The following is a 13,082-nucleotide window of genomic DNA, read 5'->3' on the forward strand; positions in this document are numbered from 1 at the left end:
TAGTTTTTTACCTCAGTGTTGTTTTTTTTCATGTGCAATTTGTTCTTTCACTGCTCAAAGACAATCAGTTCATTTTACAGACAGTCCTCCGATTTAATTACAAGGGGACTTTCTTGTTCTTCTTTTTTACTTCCTGTAGGAAAAATGAGAAGAACAAAGATATCCCTGAATGATTACAGACAAATGGATTTTCTGGGTGCATGAGAATAGAGAAGATGCTAAAAAAAAGTCCACTTCAAGCAAACAATGAACAGCAAACGTTTGAGGTAGAAAACTGTTTTTTAATGATTAAACCTGCAAACATGTACAGTATATACAATAAGTCTAAACCACATTGGTCCATATACATTGAAAATGGCAAAGCACACACCAGCTATAGTGGTCACTGTCACATCTGATGTGTTAATGCAAGGAACTGCACACCCACGTCAGCTAAATGAGAAATCCAGGTCACCTGCCACCCTTCCACAGTGCAATGTGCTCAGCATCTGCAAAATGTACACATACATACACATTATAGAACCATACAAATATGCAGGACATGCAGCATGATAAGCAAAAGAGAGTTGGAATTGTATGTGTCTGTGTAAGAAATTCTCAGTCATCTCAGTCTACTGAAAGATGACTGTTAATGAGACATAAAACGTGGATTCCTCTTCATGCACATTGAAATGTGCACCCCATGCATAGACAGTCCTTTGGAGGAACACAGCTTAGTGTCTGCCTCAGGCTGTGTGATATCCACCTATCATTTCAGTACCAATTAACAAAGCAGAGCTCTGACAGCTGGGAGTTATTCTAAAGGGCCTTGGCTTATGCATCTATACTCTTTGTTGCCTCAGACAAAATTTGCTTTTATCAAAAGAAGATGGCTGCCGAAATGCTTGTTCGAGAGAGACTACACACATGGGTTTTACACTGTTAATTACCGTTACACTGCTAAAGCAGCAACTACCAGATAACAACTCTCAGGCCCTCTCGTGATTGACTAACCCTGTCCAACACTCTGGGAGATGTTGTGAAGACTTCAAAAAGCCATTTTTTCACTGTAAAAGAAGAAACACAGGCCACATTCAGACCAGATTCAGTGATGTGTGGTCAATACCAGATGACACAGCAGACCCTTGCAAAGACAAACCTAAGTGGGCAAAACTAAACATCTGCCACCATCACAATCAGTGTAAGTGGAATGTGTGTCTACACATCGCAGGCCTCTGTGGAGCCAATGTTTATTGATCTAGAGATTATTGATGGTGAGCACTGAGTGTCATTGATTTATACGAAGAGGCATGTTTAAATGTGTAAATCAATGAGATTTTTAGGGGAGGTTTCACGTTATTACTGGCCAGAGTGGATTAACGTTTTACACTTCACTCTACAGTGATTACCAGGGACGGGCAATGAAATAGACAATAGTGATCGCCTGCAAATAGTGAAGCACGGCGGACAAAGGGAATGACAACGGTCATTATAAAGAGTGGTCTGTTTGATAACGGAATAAAAAAAAAAACATCCTGCTACCCGAAGGGTGAAAACAAACATGGACAAAAACATTTTTTTAATCATATTACTCCTTGTATTTTATCACGCTTCAAAACACAAGGAGTTTAAGGACATCTATGAAATGAAACATCAACGTAATTTCCTCACTGTTATCTTTACTAATGTTATAAAATGTCCATTAAGTATCGGTTACATACATTAAGTTGGTACTGAACCATGTCTACAAAGTACTACAGCCCTGAGGCTTTTGGAGAGGAAGATCTGTTTCATCTATGAAGCCCAGAGTCTGTTGGTTTTCTGCTTTAAAGTAACTGGTGCTGGACAGGCAACAGAATCCCTATTTTGGGGGAAATATGAGCAGACATTCCAATGTCCTTTGTAGACAACTTCTCTATGTGCTCCTGCGGTTGAGGAAAAGCACAAGGATGGATTGATATTGCTTGTGTTACAGCCTGTGACACAGGGGACATTTCACTGGTGTAGGTGTCAGTTAAATATCAGCAAACTCTGGAAGCAAACATCAAATTGTCGGTAAAAATGTTAAAGATGAAGAATGGATGACAACTACAACAGGATGAATATTCCAAACAGACTTCAAAATCTTTATTGTAGATGTGTGAGCTGAGGATTTTACCACTGCTCTGACAGTACCCTGAACTACACATCATCAGATCGCTGTGAATAGACATAAAAACAGCAGAGCTTGGAAGACGGCCCATGAAACTCACAGAATCAGAAGAAAGAGGAAAAATCCACCAAACAAAGAAAGTCTTAGCAGCTACAATTAGTGTTTACAAGCTGTGATGCTTGCCAAAGGGTGAGAGGGCCCAATTCTTTTTTTCTTCAAAGCTTTTTCCATTCTAATAGTAATAATACAAAACAGGTTATCCTTTACTTGCTTAGCAATTTCCAGTAATGACTCAATTTTGAGCAGGGGTGGGCGAAATTTTGCACGCCCCTTTACTTTTTTTTAAAGGCAATTTTTTCATTGCCTTTGTTATTTGCAAAGTGACAATCAGTAGTTGTCTTTATTGTCTCCAATCGATAAGAATCCTCTACACAGTACTGATAGGTAGTTCTCCAAAAGAGAGATCCACCCTCATCCACTCTCTTCCTGACGGAGCCTTACCATACTGGCAGATGTATTGGTTCCGCATTTTGCAGCGCTGGTCATTCCAGCTGAAAGCACTTTGTGCCTGCAGTTCGACGCAGTTTCCAAATCTGGACAGAGAAAGAGAAGCTGCGAGTTACAGTACACACCAAACTGAACTTTAGGGAGAACTTACAGGTAGATACCACTGTGTCAATTTGAATGAAGAAACAGTTGACTCGTTTGTTTTATAATAGCTTTTAATACGAAAGCATGTGCAATATATAGACAAGATAGATTTATTTAGATAATTGGTAGCCTCAGAAAGCTTTACTACAGGAACAAAAGTGATGGGGGAAAAATAGAGATTATGAGATAGATGAGTCAAACATAGACAGGAAAATGAGAGACACCTAGTGGTCACAGTGAGCGCTGCATGTCAGGCAACATGTATTTAAAAACTGTACTTAATTATTACAATAATCAATACATTTCTGTGTATTCATCTAAAAACCTCACATATTGCAGTTACGCAGCAGAATTAACTGGCTCTGACATAGAAATGTATTTTCTACCTTTTAAGTAATGAGTTTCTTTTTTTCATTTAGTGTCCTTTGCTGTCTTTGTATTCAACAGTGGCTTTTGTGTGTTTCTAAAAATGCCTCATACCTTTGGTTGTCAGGTTGGCCAAAGGCAAAGCTGCTGAATCGAAGGGTCTCTCCTGTGTCCCAGCGAAAGGAGTCTGTTGGAGGTTTGTAGGTCAGACCTGCGGAGCCAAAACATTGCTGTTTCATGTCTGTACCATCTCCAAAGTCGAAGTACAACAATGCATCAGTTTAAAACAAAAAGCAAACACCAAACAAATAACCTTAGCATCAAGTGCTGCCCGGTGTTATTTTTAACATTTTTCTTGATGACCAAGATAAAAGGTTGTACCTATCCAGAAATTTTTTGTTTCAGAGTCAGTGTGTGTGACTTCATTGCTCGCCTTGAGCTCGCTCAAATAAAATGCCAGGATGTCCTGAATCTTCTGGCTGTGGATGTGAGCGAGATTTCCCCCAAGTCCCTATTTGTTCAAACGGAGAAAAGTGCAAACTAAGAGCAGAAAAAAAGCATTTGCATGGTGATGTTTTACAATGACCTACATTTGGTTGTAGAAGGTGTCACAGTGGGCAACACACACCTGCTTCTCACCTGACAGTGACTTTTTGCTCCATAGTAGGTTTCGGCTTCTGAGGACACCATAAAGCAAGTTCCATCTATCGTCACATCACATTTGTGAAAGGGAAACTGCACCTTCTCTGTTGAAATACAAGCAGCCAGGATCTTGGCTCAGGTTTAAAGCTCAGTCTAAAACACTGTACATTCTCATCTTCTAAAGTATCAAATTTGAAAATGAGGATGAACTTTGTAGAATTCCTACTAACATATTATCGTTGTCACAAAATGAAGTAATTTGTTGCTTGTAGAGCCAAATGGCTAGAAATTAAATAATGTAAATGAATTAGGAGTCCAAAACTGCATTGCTTCTACTAGTCAACAGACCTATTAGGCATGGGCCCAGAGGCCCATTGTTTTATAGGCAGTATATCCCACAGAAACAATCAAGCTAAATGAGATGCAAATGAGAAGTAAAAGAACCAATCTGGAGAAGTAAAAGAACCACAAGGAGACAATTAAGCAACAAGGTATTGTAAAACACTCCAAATGCAACACAAAATAAGCCACAGAGAGATCTACAGCTAAACTAAAACACAAAATGAACCAAACACTACATGACACAAGAGACACACAAAGCAACTCAAATGAAACAAACAAAAATCAAATATAACTCAAAATGACATCAAACAGACACAAAAGTATGAAAACGCAAAAAGGCCCAGATTAAAGCCCAGTACACTCACCTGCACACTCAGCACCACCGTAGCCAACATCACACAAGCAGGAGCATTCTTCTTCTTTGAACCGACCGTGGACACACTGCATACTGCATCGAACTGACAAACGGACACACGCACAATAAAATCCCCGTTCTCTTTTTTCTCTTTGTGTGCTAAGACACACAAAATAGATTCGGTTTTATTCGTGGTACCTTGACAGAATCGTCCAGTGAAGCCCGGGTCGCACTTGCATTTGCAGGATGAAATGTTAAGGCGGCCATGTTGACCACAGCTTATACGGCACGGGTTCTTGGGAATCTCTGTTAAAAATGCACGTAGTTTGCAAATTGCACATTTGGTCACGTTAAACACAGCAGCTGCAGAATCTCTCCATAGAAAAAAAATCTGTTTAGAATGATATATTCTTACCACACAGTCCACCTACATGATCCCACAGTCGGAAACAGCCAGACATCAAAGAGGTGCAGAGAGAGCAGTACAGCCCCGACTGGTAGGGGATCACCAGTCGACCATTTACCTCCCAGTTACCCCTGAAGCAACACAAATAAATTGAATAACAAAGGAAACTAAAAAGACATCTAGAGTAGTAGCTGGTGAAACCATCTGTTCTTATTTCGATCCAAGCTGCTCCTTTACATTGTTTTTTTTTAAAGAACAATAAAATCTAATTATAGGTGAAACGTTTGTAACCTTTACCCGGGGTAATATGCGCAGACAAATATTTCCCAGAGGTTTCCATCCCTCAGACACAGCTGGCTGGCACAGCCCACTTGACTTGAAGTAGCCCAAACCAGCTGCACAACAACAGAAGGTTGACATACACAACGCTGGCATTACTACAGATAAAACCAATGTGCTGTATAATTACAGGACTCCATAGAGCATCTGTACCTGTGTATAGTGCTGACAAGTTGCATTCTCTCTACACCGACCATTCGAGTAGAGAAAATCAGCCCCCTCCTCAAACCAGGCATCGATGATGTCATGAAAAGAGCTGACGCCACGAACAGAAAGATGTGTGTTCCAGCCAACGTGCCTGAAAGATGAGGTGTGCTGAAGGGAAGAGTCTGTGTGACACAATACGGCTTGCTCATTTGCAAGTATGGCCAACCTCTGATTCCACTCCTGTGAATAGGCACATTATTTAGTAACAGAGCCTTGAGGTTTTCATGAAGAAGAATTACCGCGCAGTAAAACTTGTAATGTATTACACTTAAACAGAGGTCTAACAAAGCAAAATTGTTGACAAAACATGTGTGGTAACATTATCACATCTGTCTCAGAAGATGTATCCCATCAGAATTCGGTACCAAGGTCGACCAGCAGTTCTTTTTGCAACATTATCTTGTACAATATTCATAATGCACACTTTATAAACATATATAGGCAGGTTTGACTGCTTTAGCGGAAGTTGACAAACAATCCTCTGTCTTTTCGCTAAGCAGACGGCAACATCACTTTCTGACTGAAAGGAATTCGAAACAATTAAGAAATAATGATTTCTTAAAGTAACAATTGAATATCAAGAACATTTTCATCAATGCACATGTAATCATGCAAACATTTGATGTTAATTGGTCTTCAAGTTGCCCCCTAAGTCTACTGACATTGTGATTTGCAGATACTGACATTGCCTCTTTGGCAGGAGGGTAATTTTTCCTCAGTATTTCAGTGATTTCCTATTGTGAACCAGGTGTTGGAGCCAATCATAAAAATACTGCGGGCGGCAGATATAGACTGTGCACACATGTGCCATATCGGAATAAACACTACACTAGCACACAGTTTGGAGCGAGAGATTGAAATTAACGGCAGTATTTCCAGAACTGACACTGTTATAACCATGACATGACACCTGTCACGGACAGGAATTAGTCTTTATGAAGATTTATGACAGCTGTCTGTAACTGTCACTCAGTCACAGCTGACAATGTTTGAGACATCTTCGTTATAAAAACTTGCCAAGACATTTCCTGCCATTAGCTCGACATAAAAAAGTCATAATTGGCCTACATTTTAATGTTAAATCAATTATTTAGCTTAGAGACATATTCCAATAAAGTAATAATTTATTATTACTTTGCCAACACTGTCATAGGTTGGCTTTTATGAGACCAGTGCTGAATTGTTTAGTTTCAAGAGGTGAAAAAGTTCTTCTCTGGATGATGAAGGTGATGGTGAGAGACCAAGGACTGACCCGAGTTTACCTCCCAAGTTTAACTGTCTGGACCATTGCTTTTCCAACTTTGCTTTAACTCCCTAAATGGTCTTAATCATCTTACAACACTGAAATATGCACGTTCTGTTCACTCCTGCCTCATCTGCAAATGATACGAAATTTTGTGCAAGGAGGAAAGAAACCTTCCAATAAAATTCACATCTTTAAACGTTGGATATAATTCAAAACATGCAGAAAGACAATTTCATGATTGTCTTTGAGGAAAGTGTCTAACATTGCAGTGTTTTACTTTACTAGGTTGTGCATCTTCCTCCCTGGCTCTCCAAATATTACCATTGCTGAAGTGACAATACATTAAGCAGTGACCCGGATTTATTCAGATTTAGGCTCCTCGGTGGAGTGGACGTTTCAAGGCTGGGGTTAGCCACCGATCTGACTGCATTTAGGCGTCAAAGCAGAAAGGCTAAAGTATTTACAAGCATTTTTATAGCTAAAGTGCAGTTTCTGGCTTTCTGCTTGAATTTTTCTGTCAATGCAGGGACATCAAAATAATGTAATGACTGTAATTTTGCAGACAGACTTCACACGTGGTGTAAAAAAGGCTAAGACCTCTAAATTTCCCCGTTTACTCTGCTCCCTCATGTCAGCCAGCAACATTTTTTGATGGCAGTAAGAGGGGGGGGCTCTGAGTTCACTGAGCAAAAATATTCTATTTTAAAGCATGTGTTGTTCCAGCAGTTGTGAAATATAAATGTCTCACTGAGAATGTGGAAAATCAGTTCACTTTTGAATTCTTTTTTATTTATTCAATTAATGAGGCGGTGTATACCTCTTTAAAGCTCTGGCTTTCATAGAAGTTCACCGTGTTAAAACAGAGGTGCAGAGCTTTGGTAAATTCTGTGAGATTAGAGAGATAAAATCTCTTAAACAGAGGTCATAATTTGCACATAAAAAAATGAATGCTTAACTTTAATTTCTATCTCTGTGGTTGATGCTATGATTCATAAGACTTCTTGGCTTACAGATCTCGAGGAAAAATTGCTGAGAGGGGCAAAGGGTGGGAAAAGGAGGAGGCCTCGTTCATTCTTGAAGTGTTGGTATTTTATCTCGTCCTAAAGCTAAGCCTAAATGACTGTATAATAATCACTTCAACGCAATCTCGCCACAATGCCAAACGGTTCGTTTCTGTGTATGTGAGCGCGAAAAAACTCCAAAACGTATTCAGATATTCACAAACACAGCCGAAGCCTTGAGCCGTTTAACGTTTATCAGCAAAGCTCTTTAATATGCCTCTTCAGCCCGGCAAAGCTTTCTCTAAGAGCTTTCGGGGGAATATTACCTGTAATACCAGGGTTGTGAATACAGGATGATTATCCACATCCGCTCTTTCTCATTACTGTCTTATCAGTTGAGAACAGTTCTCAGAGGCTAGAGAGCAGTTGAAGAAAGAGGCTCACTCTGTATGGGTGGTTCTGAGGACGTAATCTATGACAAAGTGACAGTTTGCCCTGGTACAAATCTCATATTGGGCCCAGAAGGTATTGAGTGCTTTGTGGGTTTAACATTCCTTATTACCTCTTGGTCATAATCACATACAGAAGAGACAGTTGTATGGTGCTTCAAGGCAAATCAATAAATGGAATAAGATAGGAAGACAATTTAACTGTGCTATTTAAAAGTAAGAGAGATAACAAAAGCCTGAGCCAAAATGTTAGGATTCTTGGACTCAGCAACATTTATGAGTCTCTTCTTTAGTCATTGTTATAGTCAGAACAGACATTAGCACTCTAAAAGTATGCGTGCACCATTAGTATTAAGAGACAAAAAAAAAAAGTTGTTTTTAAGAGTTTTATCCTTATCTAAAAAGAAAAAGACAGAGAAAAGAAAAGATTAATTGGTGTAATTTCACTGTATTACCCTTACGAGACATTTTGCACAGCTAATAAATTTTGGCTTTATTCTAATTTCCAACGTTATCACTCAGCTCGCAGCAGAGCAAACGATGCACTAACACTGCTGTTTCAAACTGAGACTATGAACACTACAGAGGTCCACAGCTCAACCAAATGATAAAACATGTTTAATTCACCTCTCTCTTGAGTGATTTTTTTTTGGTGGAATATGTCTCTAAATCAAAGCTGTCCCTGCTGTGGTGACGAAAGCACAGCAACCAATTGTTCTTCTTGGTCACACACCTGGAGTACGATGTAAATCATTACCAGTTTAAAATTTATGTGCTTTATTGTGACACTGCTACATTTGGAACATGCAGACATATTTTCTTTGGAGACGGGGCTGGTTTTCACTGCCAGAAATGATCACAATAAATCTCTAAAATCTGAGGAAGTTAATTCTAAAACAATTTTGTGCAGTGGACTAATGTAGCACATTTTAACCCTGCTGCGATAGATGCTTTCATTTTGCTTTGTTTGTTGCCACGTTTCAGTATTTTCCTGCTTGGAAAGATGTAGAAAATGAGCTGTGTAAACATGGTTTCTGCCCTGTAAATTTAATTATGGGTGTCTTTGCGCATGTCTAATCAGTATAGTGTACACAGTCCTCATCATCTCTGTGCCAGAGGAGCAAGAGCCACAAACTTGTTTGAACTTGAAAACATATTCAATAAGTTGGCAACCTATGGCCAAAGATTTTACACAAGAACAGGGGGAGATTTAATCGAAATCCAGTGATATTTATGAAGAGGGAAACGTGAGCTGCATTGTTAGACTAAAGTTTTGTCTATCTTGAGTATTTGCTCCGTGCACAATTGATCACTTCAACAAAAGCACAAACTGTTAACAAAAGGATAATGTTAAAACCTCACATTGAGGCAACAGCAAATGCACCATTCAAACATGGACAAGAGACAGACAATAGGTGCCACAAACCATTTTTTGCATGTTAGCTGCCATGGGTCTGACCCGGCTGCGCAGTCTATTGTGCTGGGCAACAATCTGAGAGTGCTCCTTCACCCTGAGCCCTGGAAGAGAACACAAACACTCCTTTACTATACCTCTGCTGCTGTCGCCACGGTAACAGAATGCAAATACCACTGGTGGGACTACACTTTAAAAAGTGATGACACTTCCAAGGGAGAAAATTTGAAGCATGGCTTTACAAAGTCTGTCACTCAGCTTCTCTCAGCATTTTACATTCAACACAACATTTTGATCAAAGCACAAAGTTGTACGTGAATCCTGTTACATATCGAATGTGACTGTATTGTGACAGTTATAACTGTAAAGATACATTTAGTAAACAAACTTTAACATGATCTTCTGTCTGCCAATAACACAAGCCTCTAAATCTAGGTTAGGTTTATTCCTCCATAAATAGAGGGGGTGAAAGCAGACTCCCAACTATGCTGAACTCATAAAAAAGTTGAAAATCCCCTTTTTATCATGACATTGTTATCATAAAATGGCTCGATGTGATCTTAGGTTAAACACAACCATGACATGATGATAAGGATTTTTAGAATTCAAAGTGCTGTCAAGTCTCTATTTATATTTTTATCCAACTATTTTTTCTTTGTATATAAAAATAGCAATATCAAGAGAGTCTGCAGCTCAAATATTTTACGATTCTACTACTTTAAATCCTTTAACCATTAATAGGACACGCCGTTGATATGTATCATTAAATTGCGAAATGTTATCTTCTTTTTCTCAAGTTAATTACTTCTACACACATTTCAAAATGTCAAAATGCTATCAAAAGGAAAGGATAATGTCGCTCTCCAACAGAACAGCACAGATACACTCTTCACGGGTTTAGCAGGTGGAACAGATCAATCTGAGCGGCCTCGAGTCCAAGAGAATCTGCATCTTAAATGACTGACATCTGAAAGTCGACACGAGGATACAAAGTTCTTCCTGTCAGATTGGACTCTCAAAGACCCACTTGGTGTGATTAGAAATAAATTAAGAAAAATGCCAAAGTTGCACAACTTTTTTTTTAAATCACACTCCGCTAGAATGGCCCTCGTGGCCGTCTGTCACTCGAGGGTAATTTGAAGTGAGTTTACCGGTGGTGGGAGGCATCGGTATGTCCGGCGACCCTGCAATAATCCCATTCTGAGAAGTAAACAAGTCTAGTAAAGACAGAACGACACACAAATCCAAACTCCGGAGAGATGCAACAAACCCCATCGTGAAGTTCTGAAACGTTCCTAACAACAGAGCCCACTGTTAGGATCACAGTTATCCTGCCTCCCCCTCCTTCTCCCCCTCCTCCTCTAGTCTTCACCCACTCAGGAGATCTGACATCGGAAGACATTAAAATTTGCTGTAAAGCGTATCAGACGGTATGTTTGCATGTAATTTTAACTACTGGGCTCCAGTGGTGTCTCTCTTTTGAATTGCAGATGTTTTAAAAAAAAAGAGAGAGAGAGACAGTTAAGGTTTCCATTGTCCAAATAAACAGGGACAGATAGCAATCAATGATTAAGATATCTGTCCCGAAGATTAAGGAGGAAACTTATATCTTAAATTACATACATTCCTGGTACAATATTGAAATATTCATGACTGAATCTATTTGTTATTTAATATGATGCTTCTCTTATAGGAGATTAGTTTCGGAGTACCTTTGCTCTGGAAAAGAAAGACTCTAAGGGGAGTTCTGTTAAGTTCTGTTAAATCATGATCTGCTGAGTATGACAACAGCTGTTAAATGAGTATGTAAGTGTTAGATGTGATGAATCACAAGTGTGCTGTCACATAAAAAGGAAATTGATTTAAATGATCTCAAAGTTGTACTTTTCTAGTTTACATACTGTTACGTGAAAATATATTCACTCTTTCAACTGTAAGGATTTACATGACTGGGCAAATTGAAAGTCCTCTGGTGCCTACCGGGTCTTAGAATTACTACAACTTATGATACATTACAATGAGTCATTTATTTACTGGACTAAAATGTGCCAAAATGCTGAGGTGGTGTGTGAACAACTAAGAACTTCCTGTGATTCAAAAACACGTAGAACCACTTTTAAATCATTATTTTGAAGTAATCTTTTTCTGTATGACTTTATCAGTCTATCATTGAAGAGGAATTATGTCCCACTGTTCTTTACCTTGTTGTTTCGGTTAATTGAGATTTGCAGGCATTTGTTCATGCACAGCTCACTTAAGGTCCCACATACCGTTTCAATCAGGTTGAAGTCTGGACTTTGACTGATTCCTGGCAGCAGCTTTCATCTATAAGCCATCTGTTGTAGACTTGCTGCTGTATTTGAGATCATTGTCCTGTTGCACAATTCAGCCTCAGCCAATCTTAGATGCCAGACAGATGAACTCATATTTTACTCTATAATACTTAGGTATACAGAGGAGTTTGTGGTCAACTCAGTGACTGCAAGGTGTCCAGGTGCTTTATCTGCAAACAAGCCCAAATCATCAGCCCTCCACCACCGTGCTTGACAGTTGGTATGAGGTGTTTGTGCTGATATGCTATGTTTGACTCTACTAGACGTGGCACTGTGCATTATGGCAAAATGTCTCCACCTTGGTTTCGTCTCTTTGAGGAACATCATTGCACAAGTTTTGTGGTTTGTTCAGACGCAGCTTTGCAAACCCAAGCTGTGCTGCCATGTTCTTTTCAGAGAGAAGAGGCTTTCTCTTGACAATCCTTCCGAGCAAACTATCCTTCCCAGTCGGCACAAACTTGCATGTTTAACATGCTAACTGAGGCCTGTAACGTATGAAATATAGCTTTTATTTACAGATTCTCTGTAGATTGCGCAGTCTGGCTGTGTGTTGAATATGCTTGAACATCCACTCCTGGGAAGACTGACAGCTGTTGAATGCTTTTCTCTTGTTAATAGTCTATATTAATGTAGAAGGGATAACATAGGGTGTACTTTGTTTTTCACACACTGCTTCTGCGTATTGGCTTATTTTTTGTTTCATAAATACCAACACAGAGCAATATATCGTGTTGTCATCTCAGGGCGCATTTACCTAATTTTAAGACACTGTATGGACCAGATGGTTTTCCTTATATGCTGATATGTAAAAACCTTACATTTGAAAAAGATGTACTTTCTTTTTCACGTGAACATTTTCACCTAATGATTGAAAATGTGATTAGTGACATATTTGAAGCACCAATCTCTGCCATAATTTCCCATCTAGTAAAAGACAAAAAGAGTACATAACCACATTGACTACAAGGTTGAGCAAGAGCGTTCATCACTGTTATTGATGGGAGGCTCGTTTTGAAGGAGTGATGATTATCTTTCATATTAATCACCGGAGATTAATCTTCATTTTTGAGCTGAAGTGACAGATAAAATGTTTCACATATGACAAAAGTGGAGCAAGATATGGCAGAACAGAAAGTGGTACAAAAGACAGCATAGGGTCCTAGAGCATCAAGATACAGGGTGGAGCTGCCCACATGCCTG

At 39.2% G+C, this 13,082-nt stretch overlaps 1 protein-coding gene across 1 annotated transcript; it reads right to left on the bottom strand.

Moving 5' to 3' along the window:
* Positions 1 to 342: 342 nt before the first annotated feature.
* Positions 343 to 10,716, bottom strand: LOC140302295 (C-type lectin domain family 18 member A-like). The gene is made up of 12 exons (XM_072381132.1): positions 10,640 to 10,716; positions 9,562 to 9,694; positions 5,386 to 5,619; positions 5,191 to 5,288; positions 4,903 to 5,024; positions 4,686 to 4,793; positions 4,498 to 4,590; positions 3,788 to 3,894; positions 3,530 to 3,659; positions 3,263 to 3,359; positions 2,633 to 2,724; positions 343 to 488 (listed from the first exon to the last, which is right to left on the bottom strand). Exons 1-12 carry the CDS (start codon positions 10,714 to 10,716, stop codon positions 451 to 453), a joined length of 1,329 nt encoding a protein of 442 aa, XP_072237233.1. The 3' UTR covers positions 343 to 450.
* Between the last annotated feature and the right edge of the window lie 2,366 nt (positions 10,717 to 13,082).

Source organism: Leuresthes tenuis, unplaced genomic scaffold, assembly GCF_036924035.1.
Source record: "Leuresthes tenuis unplaced genomic scaffold, fLeuTen1.0.hap1 SCAF_2, whole genome shotgun sequence".
Lineage (NCBI taxonomy): Eukaryota > Metazoa > Chordata > Actinopteri > Atheriniformes > Atherinopsidae > Leuresthes > Leuresthes tenuis.

Coding starts and splice junctions, on each gene's coding strand:
- LOC140302295 (XM_072381132.1), bottom strand. CDS start 10,716: ATGCCTCCCACCACCGGTAAACTCACTTCAAATTACCCTCGAGTGACA. Junction 5,289..5,385: donor CTTGTCAGCACTATACACAG/GTACAGATGCTC, acceptor GTTGTTGTGCAG/CTGGTTTGGGCTACTTCAAG. Junction 489..2,632: donor CCAATACATCTGCCAGTATG/GTAAGGCTCCGT, acceptor TACATTTTGCAG/ATGCTGAGCACATTGCACTG.